Raw genomic sequence first — 21,723 nt, 5'->3', positions numbered from 1 at the left:
TATATATATACACATACATACAGTACTTATAGGGCCCTGAGCCTGCCTGTTGGAGCACGCCAATACCTTTATTCCCCATGAATGTCCCTTGTGTTTGAATTATGTCAAATCATATTCCCTTTTATATCCAACAATGTCATTTGACAGGTGATCCTATGTACTTAAATCCTGTAGAACTAAAAGTCTTAAGGATGTGAGTATAACTTCAAAAACAACATTTACAGCTCATTGTTGCGAGTGAAATCTAAATTTTACTTTGTGCAGTCTCAGTCAAAAAAGGTGATCAATCAATATCACCTTCACATCAATATTAAAATGAAATGAGCTTGTTAATTTGCTGGGAATCTATGACACAAACAGAAGTTAGCCATGCAGCACCAAAATTAGGTTAATTCAAACACTGCCCCAAGGCTATTTCCTGGCTATGTCAAAATTTAGCCAATTAACTCAGTAGAGCGATGCTACCAATTTGTAGTGAACTGAATTTTTGTATTCTCTGAATAGTAAAGCCCCCAAATCTGCATTCAGAAAATATATAATGTTGGGGGGTTTTAAGTAATTTTCAGGCCTAAAATGTGGAATATAACATGGGTACAAAAAAATGAAAAAAAAGGCCTCAGTCATGAAGGGGTTAAGAGACAAACTACATAGAAACAATTTAAAAAGCTTTATAAAACTATACATTTCCTATTATCTTCTCTAACAGGGGCATCTAACACTACAGTCACCTGTAGCAATGGCTGGAAGACAGTCAAACAGATCATCAATTATCACCAAGGCACTTATCAGATGAAGAATTAGCTTGCAGGAAGCATTGTAAACTTACATGACAATGACGCTGGCTGTGCTTGAGTGCTCCATCAACAACTCATTTAACCGGATCTGTCGGTGTGTCTAGTGCAGAGCAAAAAAAACAATCAGAACAGCAAATATTCCAAAAGCGATAGTTGGGTCATAAAGTTCATAATCACTGATTTGTTCTAAATATACAGACATCGGTTTACTACACTGTCCCCTACTTGCAAATTACACTATCATTGGGACGCTGCCCCCTTCTTCCCTGCCTTCCCCAGCCCTGCCTTACAGCTACAGACAGTTTTGAGGACAGGGTGAGTCCACCGCACAAGCCGGACACACGCCCGCAGAGCATGCCACCGCTGCAGCGACTTACAAGGGTTCAGAAACAGGTAAGGGGGACCTATTTTAATGTTTCCTGTTAAAAAAAAAAAAAAGCGGCACACTGCAGAACACAAGCAGCTATAGAGGAACACCAAATCCCAGCAATAATACATTGAACAGCCTGTATAATGTATTATTGCTGGGATTTGTTGTTCCTCTATAGCTGGTGGTATTCTCCATTGCGCTGTATAATGTATTATTCCTGGGATTTGTAGTTCCTCTATAACTGGTTAGTGGTAATCTGCATTGTGCAGTATAATCATTACACAGCGCAATGGAGAATACCACCAGCTATAGAGGACCACAAATCCCAGCAATAATACATTACATACAACACAATGCAGAATACCAGCAGTTACAGAGGACTACAAATCCCAGCAATAGTACATTATAGTATAATGCACTATTGCTGGCATTTGTTGTATTCCTCTATAGCTGCTGGTATTCTGCATTGTGCCGTATATTCATTATACAGCACACTGAAGAATACCACTAGCTACAGAGGACTACAAATCCCAGCAATAGTACATTATATACAGGGCAAAGCAGAATAACGCCAGCTACAGAGGACTACAAATCCCAGCAATAGTACATTATAGCATAATGTACTATTGCTGCTTTCCTATAGAGCTGCTGGTATTCTGCACTGCGCTGCTGTATAATGTACTATATTGCACACCACACTCTTTTTTTACGCCAAGCTTGCTGCCGTGATGGACTACAATCTTAATACAAACTAGTAGTCCATCACCGTAGCCTTTTTTTAAAATCCGATTAATCGAACTTAATAATCGGCTAACTAATCGATTATGAAAATAATCGTTAGCTGCAGCCCTAGTTTATTGGTAAAAGGTGATGAACATTTTCAGAATACATAACAATAAAATGAGATAACGGAGAGCTGAGCACAACTCATAGGCAGCAGAGTATATAAACTTTCCCTGCGATAACCTGACTGTATATGGAGCTGTGAGGGAGCCCTGTGTACAACTCTTTTTTAAACATTCTTTAACATGATAAAACTATCCAGATGCATGCATAGATAATAAATACCTTTGTTTTGTACAGCTCTAGCTCATTATCTGTTATTCTCCATGGTTCTTCTTCTTTCATTTTGTCAGCTACATCTTGTTCTTTTTCATCTTCATGAAGTCTAAACGGTTCAATCATCTCCTCAAAGGCTGCAACACTGAAAGTCAAAGGGACGTATATAAACACAAACCATGTAGTAAAAATATCAATGACAGCTCAGATTCCCCAAAAAAGTCATGCTCCACAAGGTCATCTACAATACAGGTTTTTGGGGGTTTAGTCTAATAAAGCCAGCTCTTCACCATGGTCAATAATAACACCATCTTGAAAGCAAATCATCTTTGTTCAATTAAATTTGATTAGACAAATAACTAATTTGATGTGTTGGCATCCCTGGGAAAAAAGATCATTCCCATACAGATTTGTCATGTGAAATGACAAATCTGGTTGATGAAATTAAACAAGCGGCAGAATAATATTTTAGGGGGATGATAGGCTCAGACACTTGCCAAATCCCAGATCTGCCACAAGTGATCCTGAGAAAAACAAAAAGGTCTGGAAATAAAACACAGCTTCTAAACATGACTTGGAACAATTAGCTTATTTGGCTGGTTCCTTGCGTGTTTTAGGTGATAAAGGAAAGGTGTCACAGCTTTGAAATGGCTTTTCTCGAGAAGTGCATATTTAAATGCTAACAAGATTACAGGATAAATTGTGAAATTAGTTTTAGAAGGTTTCTCTCAAACCTCCCTTGTCTAGCCATAAAACCATCACATGATATATAGAACGGATAACAGACGTACAACAACTTTAATTTAAAATATGACCTCTGCTGCCATGTCCCCGGTCAATAAATATTCCAGCAATCTGCACAATACTCCGTACCATCTGCTCTTACACTGACGTTGTACCCTTCCTCAACATATGTGCCTTATGATATCTTTGTGCAGTGTAAGTTATACAACTATCAAAAGAGCCATAAAGTATAATCATAAACTGATCTCATAAACCAGTTATTGTAGGCTATACAATCCAAACATTTTATCTGCTTGTTTAAGGTTGGGCTGTGTGGAGTGTTTTATAGACCTGGCAGCCTTAAGATTGGCATGCATGGCTGACAATGTCATAAAGAGGTATAGGAATTATTTTAGAACAAAGTTGCTGTCTATGTGTCAAGAGAAATTATATCAGATAACAAATAAATACACAAACAGCAACCAAATGGCAACCTTGTTTCTTTGTGTTTAACAGACCTTTTTATCAAAATATAGCTGTAGCTCGCGGTAAACTGAGCTTAGGGTAACGGGAGGACGCTAGTTTGTGTCCTCCCGTTACCCTGAGAACTATGGGGAAAAACACTGACCCCATAGTTCTCCTTTAAGGGAAGAATTGACAATGTAGCCCACTGCAACTATATCACAATTGGCAAAAAGAAAAAAAAAAAAAAAAAAAAAAACACAAACCAAAAGAAAAGAAAAAGGAGAATCGGTTTGTAAGCTATGACACAGGTAAAGACAGACACAGGTATGATGTTAGTAACATTTTAAAATAAGCGCTCTCTTTTTTTTTTTGCTCACAAATCTGTAAATAGAATTGGAAAACTTGCAATGTCATTGGTCCTAGAGGAATGGAGCAGAGAAATGATCATGATACTTTGAAATATAGGTCAAAAGCAAGAGTGTAGAACTTGGCCTAAGTTCTGGAATATACAACCTGCCACTGGATGGCTTAAAAGGACAGATTATTATAGTGGACCTCAGCTCCAAATGTTAAGAGCAGTAGATATAGGCAAAAAAAACAGAGGGTTTAGAACCACTTTAAATGAGAAATCTAGAAATGCTAATTGTGCTAAAGGAGCACCCTCAAAGATTTATCAGTTTGCCTAAATTCTACTAGAAACATAACAGTGCACTTTGTGTACCTTGAAACTCAGAGCTGTATATTTGCAGTGTAGAAACAAAAAACAAAAAGGGCGCAACGCTAGGTGGGCTAACTGACCGGGTCGGAAGACCCAGGGAAGGTGACAGGGAGAATTATGTGAGAATGGGTGCAAAAGGCAAAAGAAAGAGCACTTACATTTTAATCTTGTTCCTTCTTGAGCTTGAAAAAGAGGTATCGCTCCTCGAAACGCGTCGCTCAGCTCACTGCCCCTCCACCCCGCTACTACCCTCTTCCCACCACAGATCCGACTGACAGCTGACTACTTTCAGCCCACGGCTCCCGCACACTGCTCCAGTCTGCGCCGTCAGTGACTGAGCATCACGATCCACAGCCGCGGCCACAGCAGTTCTGCCTGCTTCTGACACCGCTGATTTTCTCCCGCACTACTCGGCCCCTGGACTCACACAGCGGGCCACGGACTGAGTCCCCATTCTTGTGGCTTCTCTCTTCCCCCCCTCTCACCCACAGCCTCCTCTCCCCGTGTGGATGCACATCCTCCGGCACACCAGTTCCAGATAGACACCACGGATGACCCGATCCTCCACACCGGCCGTCCAGCCTCTGGTCCCATGAATTAAAATGTAAGTGCTCTTTCTTTTGCCTTTTGCACCCATTGTCACATAATTCTCCCTGTCACCTTCCCTGGGTCTTCCGACCCGGTCAGTTAGCCCACCTAGCGTTGCGCCCTTTTTGTTTTTTGTTTCTAGTTTGCATATCCACAGGCACTCTTCCTGGGCTTCAGGGCTGCACACTATTTAGGGTCACACACTGTTTACCCCCTCAACATCATTACAAGAGCGCTGTTTGTACGATTTGTATATTTGCAGTGTGAGATCTAAGGTACTGTTGCCAGTGTAATTTGGTGATGTCACAGATTTATGTGGCAGCAGCAATACATAAACAGAACAGAAACTTTAATATTCACTTTTGTTTCACATGTGCAGGTTTGCCAATTGCAAAAAAACTCAAATGTGACAAACTACCGTATTTGCCGGCGTATAAGGCGACCCCCTAATTTTCCACTTAAAACATAGGTTTTGGGCTATACTCGTCATATAAGCCTACCTCACTTCCGAGGCAACACCATTTAAAAACATCATGGATGGATGTGCGGTAATACTGTATGTACAGTAGCTTTGGCTACATACAGTATACCGCGCTGAGCCAATCACGGCGAGCAATGTATTCTATTAATGAAAACAAAGCCTGTTCCGATTGGCAGAGGTTGTGTACATCGCTCGCCGTGATTGGCTCAGCGCGGTATACTGTATGTAGCCAAAGCTACTGCACATACAGTATTACCGCACATCCAGCGGGCTGACAGATTAGGGATGTTCCTTTTGGGCCAGCTTGGCCCAAACGAACTAAAGGTATACATTGTATACCCCGCATATAAGACGACCCCTGATTTTCGGGAGATGTTTTTAAGTATAAAAAGTAGTCTTATACGCCAGCAAATACAGTATATAATTAAGTATAAAAGCTGACCACTACACCAGAGATTTTTTTTTACACTAGGTCCAACTAGAGATGTAACATTTCCGGAAATTTTGAAGCCATGAGAAAAAAAAAAGGTTTTTTTCCTGGAAAAAAATGGAAATTTTCAGAAAAACTGAAAAAAAATTCAGTGTGGAGTATTTTTACAAATTGAAAGTCATTTTGTTACACTAGGAACATGAAATGCAGTGTATATAAAAGTATTATGCTTGAAATAAAAGTACAGCTTATTCAGTAAATAAGCTAAACTTTCTTTTTATTCTTTTACTGCAAATGGAATAACAAGGACTGTATATGTTAATAACATTTCAACCATACATGAGAACAGGTAACGACCCCCTTTCCCTCAAAAGCAACAACACAAGCAAGAACATATTGCAAATTGCAGCTTTGCTCTCAGCAGAAGTTGCACTGTGGAAATGTTTCCAAACTCTAGATGTTGGTCTCACCATTTTACAGAGGAGGAAAAAAACAACTATTTACTGAGCAGACTATAGGTAAACATTATACTGTGATGGTGGAGAACATTATTAGGAATCATTTAAAGGTTATAAAGATAAACTAATTTGTCAGACAAATGTTCCCTCTTACCTGTCAAAGGCCCGAGAGGACAGAAACTATCATCTACTATTATGCCAACAATCACCCAACTGTAGGAGGTACAAGATAGAGCCCACAATCTAACTAAACTGGAGCCTTTCCCCTGCAGTGCGCCTAGTGGCAGAAATGCAGATTTCTCTTGGAGTTTGAGAACTGCATTGAGAAGTACAGTGTTACTTGAATTGTATTCCAGGATTTGCTTGTCTTCAGGTGAGAGAATGTGCAATAATTTAGGGCTTTACATAAAGTCTCAGAAATCTTTCATTAAGGTCTTCCTGTTATATAGTTTGAATACCACGTCAAAGATATATTATTTATCATTGTAAAAAACATATGCTTTTTTAATTTCAATTTTTCCGCAAACAAACAAAAACGGGTTTGGGAAAAAAAAAAACAGGTAAAAAAAACCTTTTTTCCCAATGTTTCTGTTTTTTTTCCAGCCCTTCCCATCTGTAGGTCCAACTGCATGCATCCTTTTAACATGTTCAAACCTGCTCATCATGTCATCACCATGGACGGAGCTAAGTGCATTGAACAGCACTCCCTGGAATTACTGTACTATGAATATGCAAATAAATGGAAGGGGACAGATTCAGCACCATTCCAGCAGTATAAAAGAGAAAGCTAATGTTGTCATTGTGCGTTGCAAAGAAGATGAAAGATATTATATTTTAATGAAAGCAGAACAAATGTGGTCTTATAATTACAGAATGCGTAATTACATATGAAGACGACAGCTGCCAGACCTTATTTACTGCAATGCGGAGATATGCTTCACTTTCAAAAAGAAAACCTTTAGTTATTTGAAATGTTACTATGGGTTTGGAAAGCATTTAACAGCCGGTTGTTGTGTCACATATTTTACAAGCTCATGACATTATGCTAAAACAACAAGAAGCAACTTGCTGAACTATGAGATTGTTAATAAAATCCATTAACCCCATCCACCCACAAAAAAACATGCAGCAGGCTAGGTTTCCAAACAGAATGTGTCCATCTGTATATATATCTATATATAGATATATCTATATATAGATATATATACAGACATATCTATGTATAGATATATCTATATATAGATATATATTCATAAATATCATGTAATGCCACAATGTTTATAGTTTGCCTCTGCCCAAAGGGAAAACTATCCTTTTAGTACTGGGTAGAAACTAATGTTCACAGAAAATCATCAATATATTACCATCCCAGAGAAGTAGTCTCTCTCCCCAAATAGGTATCTAACCCTTCTATGTGCAATACAGTCTAATAATCGGGTATCATGTATTGACTTTTTTCTGAGGAAATGTCACAGGAGGGGTCTATCAACACTACTTGCCTGTTGCAAGTCTCCAGTAAAGTTTGCTTAGTCTGCAACTGTCTCAACACTTTTTTAACTCTATAATGCTTGTGTAGATCGCTAAGCTGCCCTCTTCTCTTTGTGTCGTATGTGGCTTAGTCTTAAAAGCTCTAAATTTGTTTAAAAAAAAAAAAAAAATAGTGAATGTATCTGCTGAAATGTTTACGCATTGGCAGCAGTTCATACATTTCACCTGGTACTTAGAAAAACAGGCTTTTAAAGTAGTACTTCTGTAACTGTGTAATGTCAGACATCTTGTAACTGTACTGTGACTTCTGTAAAATAAAGCCAAATACATAGAGAAGCAAAAGAGAACTGGCGGAGGGGCACTCACAGGTAATTCAAAAGGTATAAAGTAAAAGATGATATTTCAAATTCTCAGTTTTGATGGGGCGCAGCACACAGCCAGGCACTGGACTGCCTGCAGCCTACACTACAGCTAAGCAGTACAGAAGCCATCCTGATCAATGAAGGAGAGTTAACCCCATATCCTCACTCTTCCCATAAGCATATACAACAGGGGTAGCCAAACTTTGGCATTCCAGTTGTGGTGCAACTACAAGTCCCACCATGCATCTGGAAGTCATGCCTTTTGCTGTCAAGAGTCTTGCAATGCCCAATGGATGGCCCTCCAGCTCTGGAGAATCTACAAATCCCATTAAGATTTGTAAGACTCTTGGCAGCCACAGTGATGACTTCCAGAATCAGATCCATGATGGAATTTGTATTTTCACCACAACTGGGGGCCAAACATTGCTACAATGTTTCACTAGTAGTTCTGTTTATGGCAACTGAGCCTCACTATCTGCAAGTTCAGACCCTCTCTCTCTCTCTCCACCAAAACATCTAACACCAAACAAACAGAAGTGGAAAATGAGTTACCAAGAATAAAAAAATAAAAAATAAAACAGAAAAAAAAAAATATGACAAGTAGATTATCACATTGTAATTATTATGTGTATAACATTATGATATTACATACTTTTCTTTCTTTGGCTTTGTGTTGATATCACCGAGGACCACGATATCAGAGAAGTCAATCCTGAACTTGCTAAGTAACGTTGCCATCCTGAAAACACACAGAGGTCAGAAAATAAGAATCAAATGACTTTCTTGATAATACTACTGTAGCTCATATCCATTTATACTCTTGACTCTTTTCTTCAAATTAACATGCAGAACTAAATATTAACAGAGAACAATTATGTAGATTCAAGGAGAAACAACTATGAAGATTTATGTTTTGAAATTGCTCTCTGCAGCAGCTAATACTAGTATCCACAAACATATATGATAAAATGCAAAAAAACACAACAAAAAAACACAAAATACAACATAATGAGATTTAAAAAAAAAACCATTACAAATCTGTCGGTGTAAATCAAACCTACATGTTGTTCTTTTATCCAATTGTCCTTGTACGTATGTAACAGGAAAAACTTTCTTATGGTTGCTGAATTGTGAATAAATGTAAGCTGCCCTTTAGGGGTCAGTTTCATGGTACAAATCATTTTGATGCCTCATTGTTGCTCACGTCATAATTTAGTCATCTTTCTTTTCATCAAAAGATCTTTTGGTGATAAAAGGGATTTTTTGCTTTAAGCTCAAAGTAAGACACCACTTTGAACAGCAGCCTTTCCCACACTCCTCAAACAAAAATAACAATTTAATGGTTCATAATCATGTAAATACTGGCGGTGGTAAGGGACAAATTGGATTACATTAGCACAGCTTTAATCTTGGCTCCTGGGAAGTTTATACTGTAGGGCACAGCCACATGTGTAATTTGTATTTTCGCTACTGTGATTTAAATTTTCCTGCAGTACTTTGCAGAATCCACCACAAACACTCACCATCTCAGTGACAAAAGGCCCCTCTCCGACTTACTACACAGTAGTAGAAATATATGAATTATTGGCATTGCACACATTTAGTCAATACCGTAATCATGAGCAATTACCACCTGTAATTAATAATGTAGCAGGATGAATAGGGGGCCACTGTCATAGGGTAGTGGGTAATTGATGTTGTTTTCTGCACTAATTGTTGTAGGCCTTTAAACCTTCATTAGTATAAATTCTTTACAAGCAGTCATGCCCTTATCAAGATTTTTTCCCCAAATACAGCACACTATTATATAATAGTAATGTAATACTAGATTACACTCTTCTTCCTCTGATGTATGTAGTGAGGCTTGTACAAAATAGACAAGCATTTTAAATGTTACCTAAATAAACTGATTTTATGACCGCAACTCACTGCTGGCTGAAAATGTCAAACATGGGTAGATAACAGATATTTATTGATTTATTTAGAATACTTTTCATCACTACATCAGTTTTACCCTGTAGCACCCATAAAAGAAGCAAACCTGACAAACTAAAGAAAAGCTGATCGACATTTTAAATGTTACACACAACAGGGTGACTGCCATTGCCTTTGTTAACCAGAAAAGCCTAACCAATAACAGATCTAAGAAAACACTTTCAGTGGTATATTTAGAGTATTGGGAGAGTAAAATGTACTCTTCCTAATAATTAGAGCTGGCTTGTGACACTGCAGCTGTCACATGCTATCTCTAGAGCTCGGGAGCTGAGCGATCACGAAGCACTGATGTGTTACATAATCAAAATAACAATTTGCAATTTTCCTCACAGTGTTAGCGCAGTTTTAAAGAAAACATTCCAGCAGATCAATGTCAATGAAATTATGAGAAGAGAACAATTAATAAAAAGAGATGACTTTGTACCATAGCAACATTGGCATCTATCAGTGCTGTAAGCCAAAAAAAACTAACTTGAAAAAATATAGAAAAGGGAAAAAAAAAACACATACGCTCTGCGGTCGTGGTCTATCCTGTTTATTTTTCCACCAATAAAAACTCTGATCTTGCAATCACGCCACTTCTTTTTTGTAGTAAACAGATAAGGTATCAGCAATGTAAGACCTGGGCAAAATGAGAAAGAGAATGAGAGGAGCAAAGGTTGGGATGACATTAAAGAAAAACAAATGACATATGTAAACATGTGATCTCATCATGGAGAGCAGCTGGTGCTCTTCAGTCAACCCCAACATACAGACAATCTCTGGTATAACGTAAATGACATCCCCCTGGCCACTCTTCTCACCACTTACCAAAACACTCTCTAGCAACCAATAAGCAGCACAGATTTGAACCCTTCAGAAAATGTTCCGCTTCAATCGGCTGCAAAACACAGCTGAATCTTTCCTCAGGGAGCAACAATGGGAATGAGGTCAAACAGCGCATCAGATGAAACTAAACAGGAATCAAACAGTGAGCAGTAACGAAGATCTGATCAGCTGCAGAGTCCATGAACTTTTGTTCTCAGGCCAAGGTCTACAGAACCTGCTGTGTATTACTGCCGGGAGTGTGGTCCAAGCTCACCAGCTGATTCAGCACTGTTTTCAATGGCAAGCAATTTCTGAAAGTGCGACATGCACATCCCATTATAAGCTGCCCCCCTGCCTACAGGACACTTCCTGAGTTATCATGGCCATTAGCCATATTAAATCTGATACTATTAGTGTGGTGAAGATTATCAAAGAACGGGAGGGTGAATCCTTATAAATCATTGAGGTCCCCTCCCTAGTGAATATAAGAGTTTCTTCATGAAACTGTACAATATTACAAACTATTCTATACATATATTCTTACATTTTCACCATTAGCTGCTGGTAACATTACTATTATCAACAGGTGTGTCACTAACTAAAAGGTGTCATTTTTCCATGAGCTGAACAAAGAAAATATTACAGATACTTCCATTAACGCTTACGAGCGTTGACCGAGGAATCTGCCACTGCCTGCATTGTATTTGTGGCCGCTGTCAGAATACCCAAGCAGGGCTGGCAACTCACTGGCTGCTGGCTCTATTTGTTCGAAGATTTCCCGACCGGCTCTATCGATCAGCTAGTTCATCAAGAACAGGACGAAATTCGTAGTGTATGGCCAGCATGTGTAGAATCAGAGTGCAGGCTCCTCATTTACTCTGTTTGCCTAATGGCGCATTCACCTAACCTGGGTATACAGGGTTAGAATTTTGTTCAAAAACATTAGATGTCGGAACGTTTGACGTTTGACTTTTAATAGTCAAGGGAGTCAAAACATTTCCAAAATGGAATATTCAAAACAAACAACATTTTGAAGGACAATCATCAAGTCTCTGATTACATTATTGAATGTTCTGATGAGATTTTTTGTATGATCGTTCGTATGAAAATCTACCAGTGCATGGCCAGCTTTATTATGATGTGCAGAGAAGAAAAAAATAATATGCTTTTCGCAGGGCTACTGAATACTTGCTATTCACTTCTGACATCATGCTCACTAGTAAATTAAATTACACATTAAAATTGTGTCTTCATCCTATCCTGACCTTTTAGCCTCCACTCCCGTTTAATCACATTAGTTCTTCAACGCGGTCTCCTGCTTGCCAGGGGTGTGTGCACGGCACACAAAATGTGAACATCTGACCATAAGAAAATTATGTACTCTTAGTTCCTATGATTATACAGGACAATTGCTTGGCTGTGAGATTATCTGACTGCTACCTCATGTGTATGGATATCCCTAGCCCTGCTCAAGAGACCAGTAATTACCACAACCTTTCTACTTAGGGAATCCTTCAAAATATGACCTGCTGCAGGTACATGAGGGTTGAATCTAAAAAGCACTGCAGCGGCCCATAATTTAATTTGATCTACAAAATTAGCAAGTAATACATGGTAATGAAACAAAAATTGCATGTTTTATGCTTTTGTAAACTAACGTTGCAACTATGGCAACACAATAAAATAAAAAGTCAATATGTTGATTATTTGGAAAGCTATTTTGTTATTATATCCAGCTAATCCTGGGATGATGTAAACACTAGATGGCAGTGTTTTGCTGAGGCTGCAAGGGGGAATAAGCAAGGTGACGGCTACTGCTGATTTCGATAAATAGCAATCTACAGGAAACGTCAAGTCCTTGGTGTAAAAAATGCCTGTCTTACTAGAATGCATTGTAAACATACAACATTTCTATCAGTGGTCCTTTTGCCTGGAACCGAGCATCGTATTTGAGCCTGCATATAGCTACCTCCATCATCAAAGAGCCACCACACATCAACGGTACTTTTGCCTTGCTTTCTCTGGAACTGTAAACTGGCATCCAGAAGTTTCTGGTCTGTAGTATTTAGAGCTACACCTCGTCCTTTGGAGCCTGCAAACACAGGAAACAAAGATAAAACAACAACAACAACAACACACAGCAGTTATTTAACCACAAAAGAAGTTAAAAGAAGGAAGTAGTAAGTGAATTGTATGTCTGGTAACACAGCCAAGATTACTTCTTTTTCTTCTACAGTGTTCAATCCTCCAGTCACAACTTTCATACCAAAGCAGGCTATACTGACAATAACAGTTCATGTATAGCTCACTGTATTCCTGAGCTACATTGGGAATATATCGTACAGAACGCGAATGGAAAACAGCAATGTCTTTATGATAAGCCCCCCCCCAATATTCTCTTCCCACGCCATAACAAAATATGCTCAGTGCCTGAAACAACTGGTACAGGTAACTCTACTGATGAGCTTACAAGTAACAAAAAAACCTAAACTTCATATCCTAGGCAAGCAACCCCCATGGTAATATTCCACCTCCTCTCCTGATCCTTATTTGCCTTCAGTGGGGAAGGTGAATACAAATAAACACTGAAGTACACCACTTTTTCTGTAAGATCGATATACTCAAGAGGGTGGGTGTCCTTTGTAAAGTATCTAGTACTCTTGGAAAGAATGAAATACAAGGATCTAGAGCACTACTGTCTTTGTGCGTAGACTTAAGGAACCTAGCTACAATTTTCTTTTACATCTGATTTGTTTCCGTTCCAAAAAAAATAGATAATGTACCATCATCTTTGATGATGGTACATTATCATTGAATTTATCAGTAAAAATCAAAAACACACAAAAGGGACCTACATAGCTCACGTTACCTATAATCATACTCGTAATCATCCTCAAATAAACTGCATTGAAAGATTACATGTTCCAGTTTCACCATGTTGTACAAGCAAAGCATAAATGAAAAAAAATCAGATTTAGCATGTTCACATATAAACAATATGGGAAAGCCTGAGAAAAGTGTATTAAACTACACAGTCGGAAAAAAAAAATATACAAAAATGGGAATAAAAAAAATCTGAACCTGAAAACAAAAAAGCCAGGTTTTTGCCTCATAATTGAGTATAGTCAGCAGACCAAATCTTGTTCTCTGCCTAGATCTCACTTTTATACAAACATTGAAATGCATGTCATGGCCAAGAAAAGAAACTCACAGAAAACACTAAAGAAACATACAGAAAGGTCACAGGAAATCAAGAAAAGATTAAAAGACTAAGAAGGGATGTAGCCAAAACAAAAGTGATAATGCCTGCCTTTTTTCAAAAGAGGTTGTGTAGGTGTTTTCCCATCGTCTTCATCATCTGGATATTATTTAAAAAAGAAAAATGAAAAGCAATGTTATTTGTGTTTAGCTATGTTAAAATCAACAAAAAGAAAGGTAACTCTTAGGCTTGGGTCCACATCCTTCTGTGTGCATTGTCCTGCATTTCAATGCCCTTGTTCTTAAGCATGAACTTTGGTACTTTGTTAGGGTCTGTTAGCCAATTAAATGCTGCATAAAATTGAGGTTACTATAGAAGGGGGGGTTACCATGCACTGGAAATGCATCAAAATGCACTTAAAAATGGACCTGCACTTTTTTAACCAATGCACCTTACCGGAGCTCACAGATGTGAACTAAACACCGGCAAAGCTGAGTGCAATCATTAAATTGCAAAGGTGTGAACATGTTAGTTCACCAAACATGGTTATTTCAGTTGTTGTACACGATAACTAGTTACATCACTCACTGGTTTCTTTTATCCTTTAAGGACTGATATCTCTTCACTTCACACAATGCTTACCTGACTCAGCAGGTTTAAACAAAAGGGGGTGGGAGTTGGCAAGGGCTGGGCATTCCACTGGGGAAAACTCTCTATTAAGAGTCTCTAAAAGCCATAAGAAGTTGGTCGATAATTCAACTGCCCAGTATCATGCCACAACTAAAATAGACTGACTGACCCTTAATAGAAAAATTATAAATGTGTTGTAAAAAGGAAACATAAGGCAAATTATGTAAAATCAAAATGAAAATATTCTACTTTAAGAGTGTCAGTGATCTGCATGATGGGTGTGACAACATTACCACACAATGTAGGTGTCCATGTTTTGTTTATGATGAGTTCTGTTCATTCACTCGTTACAAATGAATTGGAGAATTTCCTAGCGTAAAAGCCCAGACTCAACAAATGAAGCATGCCTTCCATAACCTCTTAGCAGTGTAGGAATCACAGTGTCAGAGATGCCTATGTCTCAAAATCCAGACTTTAACAGTCATGCTGTTAAATCCATGACGATGCAGCAGAATGGCAAACCGATCCTTGAGACAGAAAACCCTGGCAATTTGGCAAAGCCCGTGGAGTGCACACCAGGAATCTCACAAAGTTGGTGTACCACATGTGCCTAAGCTATTCCGGAGCAACAATGAGGATCACCAAAATGCTTTCCATCTCAATCCTGCGAGGAAGAAGCTTCACGGGAGGAAAGGCATAGATAAGGGTGTAATGGTCCCACTGAGCCACCAGAGCATCCACTGATTCTGCTAGAGGACACCTTTACATGCAGACAAGCCTGTCCGTTTGGTTTGAGGCCACGAGGACTGACGACCCCCACCTGCAAAACAGGTCTTGGTACACCCCTGGATGTAGGGACCCCACCCCCAAGTCCAGGTGCTGTCGTCTGTGGAAGTTTGCCTGCCAACAGTATATGCCTGGGATACAAAGTCTATGCCACAGTGGTATTGAAGTATTGAATCTAGATCAAATGACCATCCAGTAGGAAGGTTCAATGATGCACAGACAGCCAAATAACCTGAAGCTCCAGGATATTCACTGGGAGATAAGATTCCTCAGACGACTATGTTCTCTGCACCGAAGGTGCCCAGAACTCTTCCTCAGTCTGGCATCCATTGAGAGGTTTTTCCAAAAGGCAGAAAATACTTTCTTGATTTCAGAGCTGAATTCCTGAGCCACCAAGTCAGAGACAACCTGGTCTAAAGTGCCAAACGAATCGGTCAATCTGTCGAGGGATATGAGTGACTTGCCCCACGATGACTGACTGTTGCGCTGTAGAGGCCTTTGGTGAATCTGGGCACAGGGGAATACCTTGAAGAAGGTTACGATCAAACCCAAGACTCTAAAGCAAAAGTGGAGAGTTGGGTGACTCCTGGACTGGAGAGCTCGAGTCTGAGATAGGGGAGTCTGAAGTCTCTTCTGTGCTAGAAAGACTATTGTGTAAGCTGTATCCAGAACTAGACCCAGATGCTGCTGAGAAGATGGGAGCTCTTGCCACCAGCAGTGTCCTTGATAATGGTAGACAAGATCGTAAAAGATATTGGCCCTCAAAGGCCACGCACACGTTCTGCATTGCAGCAGTGTCCTACGCATGTGTACTGCCATGAGACCCATGCAGGAGATAAGCGGGGAACACATTGCAACTAAATTTTAAAGCGTTAGCCATTTGTGCCACACATTCTATAGGCAAGGGGTCAACCACAGCAGTGGTTAGATCCCTTTTAAGTGATTTCGACTAGTCAGTCATTGTCTGGCAAAGTAAAGTCACAGCTAAGATGGGGTGAAGAGGAGGACCTGCCAGCAAGAACAGTGGCTTATCCTCCAATAAAACTAGCAAAAATGCTGGTAGGAGAGGTTATCTTGAGCTCGCCTATATAGTTGTTTTTTGTTTTGGCAGTTGTCCAATCCTCCTGTAATAGCAGTATAACCGAAATGTGAAAGACTTTCTGTGTTACTCAATGGATGAACAAGAAATACAACTTTACAGTGACTTTTTTTTAAGTTTCAAGTGCATACCTTTTCTCATCATAGGACTTGTGTCACTTGAGAACTGTTTCGAAGACTCTGCCTCAGCCTTTTTACTGTAGTCTACATTTACGATCACATCTTTGACACCAGGTGACTTCTCTTGAGATGACAGTAATTCCTCTGGAGAGATAAAAACAAAGAAAAATCCAGATTACAAAAATAATCACAGAGAAATATATATATATAAAAATCTATGGTCTTTTTTTATAAATTCTTTTATTGAACAGGTTTTCAAGAATACATGCAACAGAAAGTAAGGGACAAAATTTCCAATACCAAAGCAGTGGACTTTACGGAGAAAGAGAGATACCCAGCTCCCTCTCCCACCCCTCCAGGTATGGCAGGGATGACTCAAAGTCTGGGGCCAACAAGAGCTGATAGCACAATGAGAGAGGTCTCATCAGCGAACTGGTAGAGGTGCATTCTCTCTCGAAACTCGTGAGGGGCCTGGTCAGTTCCGCTGGCGGCGGTAAAGATGCCAAGAAATGCGTCAGTTGGCGGTGACGCCAGAAAAAACTCTATGGTCTTGATACAAAGGGCACGTATGCACAATTGGGCGATTATTACTGACATTATCCTACTAGAAGGTTTTGGAATGTGGCAGGAAACTAGAACACATAGGAAGCTGACAAACATATTTACACATGATAGCGGAACTTCTACGTAACAGCTACACAGGCTTCCAGATCTCTGACCACAAAAAGATAAAGGCAGTTAATCTCCACCCATTCAGCAGTACTGCCAATGATATATGTATAAATAAGGACACAAAAGAAAAACTGAGCCACAATTCACTATTCTGAGATTTTCACGATCCAATAAAGCTCTCTAGTTGCCTCCAGAATGATAAATAATCATGGTAAACATGTCAAGTATAACTGATGTCTTTGTCAAATTCAAACTCACATGGATTTTTTTTGTTAGCTGGTCACATTTGCACATTTCTGTATCATATGGATAAAGTTACTAGCTGCAAGCAACAGAAGCCTTGCAAATTTTACAAGCATCAATAGCCATCTAATCTCTCTAGTCTCTATAAATAAGGAGGGCCTCATCTGTACACAGATTACACAAGAAAATTTACAGCAGGTAATATTGCGTGTATATGCATGTCATAGGAGTATGAACCCGAAGGAAAAATTTTGCGCAATATAAATCTTTACTTATACATGTGTCAATTCAGTTATTCAGCTCCTGTTTATCCCTCCCTATCTGTTTAAGTCCAGGGTAAGTCACATTGTTAACCATGTAGCCTAGTTTGGAATCTGGGACACTGGGTTCTAAAGGCAATTTGACCTCAATAGACTTGGGCAGCTATTGATTAGGTAACTATTGATCAATTAGCTTCCACTTGGACAAGCTAAACAGATTTGTAGTAATTATTTCAATGACAATATGCATCTAGGCCAGCAAAAAGGGATGATACTGAAAGTATGAAAATGTGAAAAGTGTTGCAATACAGCACTATTTACACAAAGATAAACTACAATAGTCAAACTTTGTTATAGCAGTTTAGGAAAGTCTGATTTCGCCAGTTTATAAATTGATCATATTTTAAAATCCTAATAAAATCTGAGAGGATACCGATTTCACAGTGTAATCTATGGGTGGAGATGTGTGCTAACACTTCCATTTACCAGTGTGTAGTATTTAATGGTTTCCTGCAGTCGGAAGGCAAAAAATACCACAAAGCCTCTGGAGTTTGAAAACAGACGTTGAACTTCAGGAAATTCCTTTCATCTGGACCATAAATTAGACTGATTAATAAGAAATGCACCTACAATATTTTTTTCCCATGGAAGAAGGCTCTCAGTGCTATCATACCTTAACAGTGATGTACAGTACGGCCTAAATAAATCATCTGTAAACTACTTTTGTTAATGTAACATTTAAAACAGTTAACAAATATACTTCAATGAAATACTATTCACTATAGCAGCTACCGCCCTGGTTAGTCAGAGGGTGTCTGTAAAGAGCCCATAGAGATAAGATTGTTTCATGATTCTTATGTGATCAGCTGGACTGGGTGATGATCAGAGTGCGCAAGGGTTAGAAACTGTCAGGTGCATCCCTGCAGGTGAGATTCTCAACACTCCATGTCATGTTTACCAGGATAGGTAAGGAAGGTAAATCAGTCAAAGGGGAAAACCAAGAGAAATAAAAAAAACACTTTCAATGAGACTCTGTTGCCAGACCATTCATATAGAAAAACAATTTTCTAATAAATGTATATGTGCATTTTATTTTATGCATGTTGTTTACCTGTAAGGCATGTAAAAGGCCTCAGACTGCTGCTGGGTGCGGTCATTGTGAATGTGATAGCAGCAGCCCCAGCAGACTTTGAGCTTTCACTCTATAGCATTCATTACTACACTAGCAGCTACATAAAAGGTTATGTACCGAGGTGAAGGGAGGGGTGGAGGAGTTGGGCCAGCACAGACAGTAATTAAGACACTCCCAGAAGAGGAGAGGGCTATGTTGTAATGTGGCAGGAAGGAGGGGAATACGCTAGGGAACTGACTCTTCCTGAAGAAGTCAAATTTGCTAGCAAATTCAAAAGGTAAATTGCAAGTTAATTAAGATTTCTTTAAGAAAATGAAAAACATGGCGAGTAAGAATTTAAAATTCTTGATTTTCTGTACATCTTTCTACAGTGATTGTGGTCTCTAAAGCTGGCCATACACTGCTCAAATTTCAGCTGACTCAAAAGGAAATGTAAGCTTTTTCAGTCGACTTTTGTGGAAAGAGCTGGTCGAACAGTGACTGCAACCAATCAACTGCAGTCACTGTTCAAATATTCTGATGGCTGTGGGTGAGACTACAACAGACCAGCAGGGAAATCGATTATTTTACCTTGTTAAGCCTCTGGAGCGGAACGAGAAAAAACACCAAGAGGGGAACGTATCAAAACTGGAGCAGACAAAATCTGGAGCAGCTGTGCATGGCAACCAATCAGCTTCTCTCTTCAGTTTGTTCAGTTAAGATTTAAAAATGAGAGCGAGAGGCGCCGATTGGTTGCCATGCACAGCTGCTCCAGATTTTGTCTGCTCCAGTTTTGATAAATTCCCTTCCAAATGTATGGCCAGCTTAAATAGAGTGGGGATGGGTTAGAACTGCTCTGTCAGGTTACTGTTACTGTTGTCAATGTCAGAAGGTCAAGTGACCTGGAACCAGATTACTGTGGGAAACTCTGTATACCTGGTGGCTAGGGCAATGAGACCAAAAGTTAAACTGTCAACCGTCTCAGGTCTGAATATGACTTGTCAGAGGTGGATCTGAAAACAGATGGGTACGAAAGCAAATCCTAAAACATAGACAGAGATACAGCTCTATGTATTCTGCCTAGGAAAGCTATAGAAGTAAATGTGAACTATATTACTATTTTTTGTTAGTTTACAATGACATCCATAAGTGAATTTCCATGGAATCAACATGCAAATTCTATAGGAATGCACATATAAAAAAAATTACACATTAAACTTTCAACAGTGCAATGCAGGCTGGTCAATTCTTGAATTCTTGGCACAGGCTGTGCCATATTTCAAATTTTTCCTCTAAACAGTTAATACATCAATAGAAGTAATGCCTCCTGTAATAGGTGTGTCCCCAGTACGTCATAGAATAATAAATAAGGAAGACCTTACATGCCTTACATTACACCCATCAAATATTCACTTTAAAAGAAAACAATAGATCGGCTTGTCCGGAAAAGAACATTTCCTATGGGTTCTCATTTTCTCTATAAATAAGTCAGAGCTGCAGCTGTTGTAAAGGGTCCCTGTGGGAACTACTTCCGCAGAATGAAAGAGAAAATGCCAGATAACTCCAAAACAGAAACCAAATGGGACTGACTGGTTCACGGAAGAGATAGCTTTCTAAAGAATAAAGCAAGGCAATGTATACTTTTGCAGCTCTTTTCTTTTGGTATTAGTATTTTAAATATAAAATTTACATTTTTAACGATCAACGGGACTTCAGAAAAGTTGAACAAAAAGCAGTGTTTTAGGACCCATTCACACCATAGCGTGGAGATTATGGATGTTCAGATACCAAGTACAAGTACAGATACTTTTCCAGCTCCAAGACTAGACTAGAGAAAAACTAAAAAGTCAGGATGCCGCCGTCATTTCTAGGGAGCACACAGAGCTTCTGGGATTTGTGCATCTGTGTATGATTTTTGTTTTTTATAAACATATATTAGGGATGCACCAATACCATTTTTTCAAGTACAAAGTACTGATACTTGTTCAAGTACTCACAGATAAAAGTACCGATACATTTTTGTTTATTGTCATGTGACAGTTTTTCTAAAACAATACAGACTTATGATTTCAGAACAGTGGTGGAGCGCCAGAGCTAGGTCCCAGCTGCAACCTCTGCAACCCTGGTAGTTCTACTGAAAATGCCAAGTATCGGCACTGGTGTCTAAACTGGTATTTGAACATCCCTAGTGGAGATAATGGCATATTTTGTGTGATTAACGTACACTATCGCACAGATGAGTTGTGTTGAAAAAAAAGACAGGGTGAAGATGGAGGAGACTGGAGGGCCAATGACGGTAGCTGAGGAGGCGGAAGATGGATGAGACGTTGATTGGGTGCCGAGGCAGCGGAGGAGGCCTTTTTTCCAGTGCCAGGTAGGATGACTGTGCTGGCAGGGCCCAGCATAGATTCTGCTCAGCCCCCCTGAGATCTGGCAGACTGCAGGGTCTCTGCAGGATCTGTTCGGACGCCTGGCGGAGATCGAAGAGGCGGGGTGAAGATGGAGGAGACTGGAGGGCCAATGACGGTAGCTGAGGAGGCGGAAGATGGATGAGACGTTGATTGGGTGCCGAGGCAGCGGAGGAGGCCTTTTTTCCAGTGCCAGGTAGGATGACTGTGCTGGCAGGGCCCAGCATAGATTCTGCTCAGCCCCCCTGAGATCTGGCAGACTGCAGGGTCTCTGCAGGATCTGTGGGGGGGCTTTGCAGGATCCCTAAGGGTCTCTGCAGCCTGCAAAGCCCACCACAGACCCTGCACAGCCCCCCTGAGATCCGGCAGACTGCAGAGTCTCAGGGGGACTCTGCAGGATCTGTGGGGGGCTTTGCAGGATCCGTGGGGGGCTTTGCAGGATCCGTGGGGGGCTTTGC

General features: G+C 39.7%; 1 protein-coding gene across 2 annotated transcripts in view; it reads right to left on the bottom strand.

The window, feature by feature from the left end:
* Positions 1 to 21,723, bottom strand: part of SLC12A2 (solute carrier family 12 member 2) — a 111,283-nt gene that overhangs the window by 2,177 nt on the left and 87,383 nt on the right. The window contains exons 20-26 of one of the 2 annotated variants that reach the window (XM_018567205.1): positions 16,584 to 16,715; positions 14,049 to 14,096; positions 12,708 to 12,830; positions 10,442 to 10,553; positions 8,589 to 8,675; positions 2,233 to 2,368; positions 827 to 894 (exon numbers count right to left, since the gene is read on the bottom strand). In XM_018567205.1, the coding sequence (XP_018422707.1) occupies positions 827 to 894; positions 2,233 to 2,368; positions 8,589 to 8,675; positions 10,442 to 10,553; positions 12,708 to 12,830; positions 14,049 to 14,096; positions 16,584 to 16,715 (706 nt within the window). The remainder of the gene's footprint in view (positions 1 to 826; positions 895 to 2,232; positions 2,369 to 8,588; positions 8,676 to 10,441; positions 10,554 to 12,707; positions 12,831 to 14,048; positions 14,097 to 16,583; positions 16,716 to 21,723) is intronic. The other variant, XM_018567206.1, reaches the window with a different exon arrangement.

The sequence above is a fragment of the Nanorana parkeri genome, unplaced genomic scaffold (assembly GCF_000935625.1).
Source record: "Nanorana parkeri isolate BGI_ZX_2015 unplaced genomic scaffold, ASM93562v1 scaffold1020, whole genome shotgun sequence".
NCBI lineage: Eukaryota > Metazoa > Chordata > Amphibia > Anura > Dicroglossidae > Nanorana > Nanorana parkeri.
The sequence above is the reverse complement of the archived record's forward strand: the minus strand, read 5'-3'. Positions and strand labels throughout refer to the sequence as shown.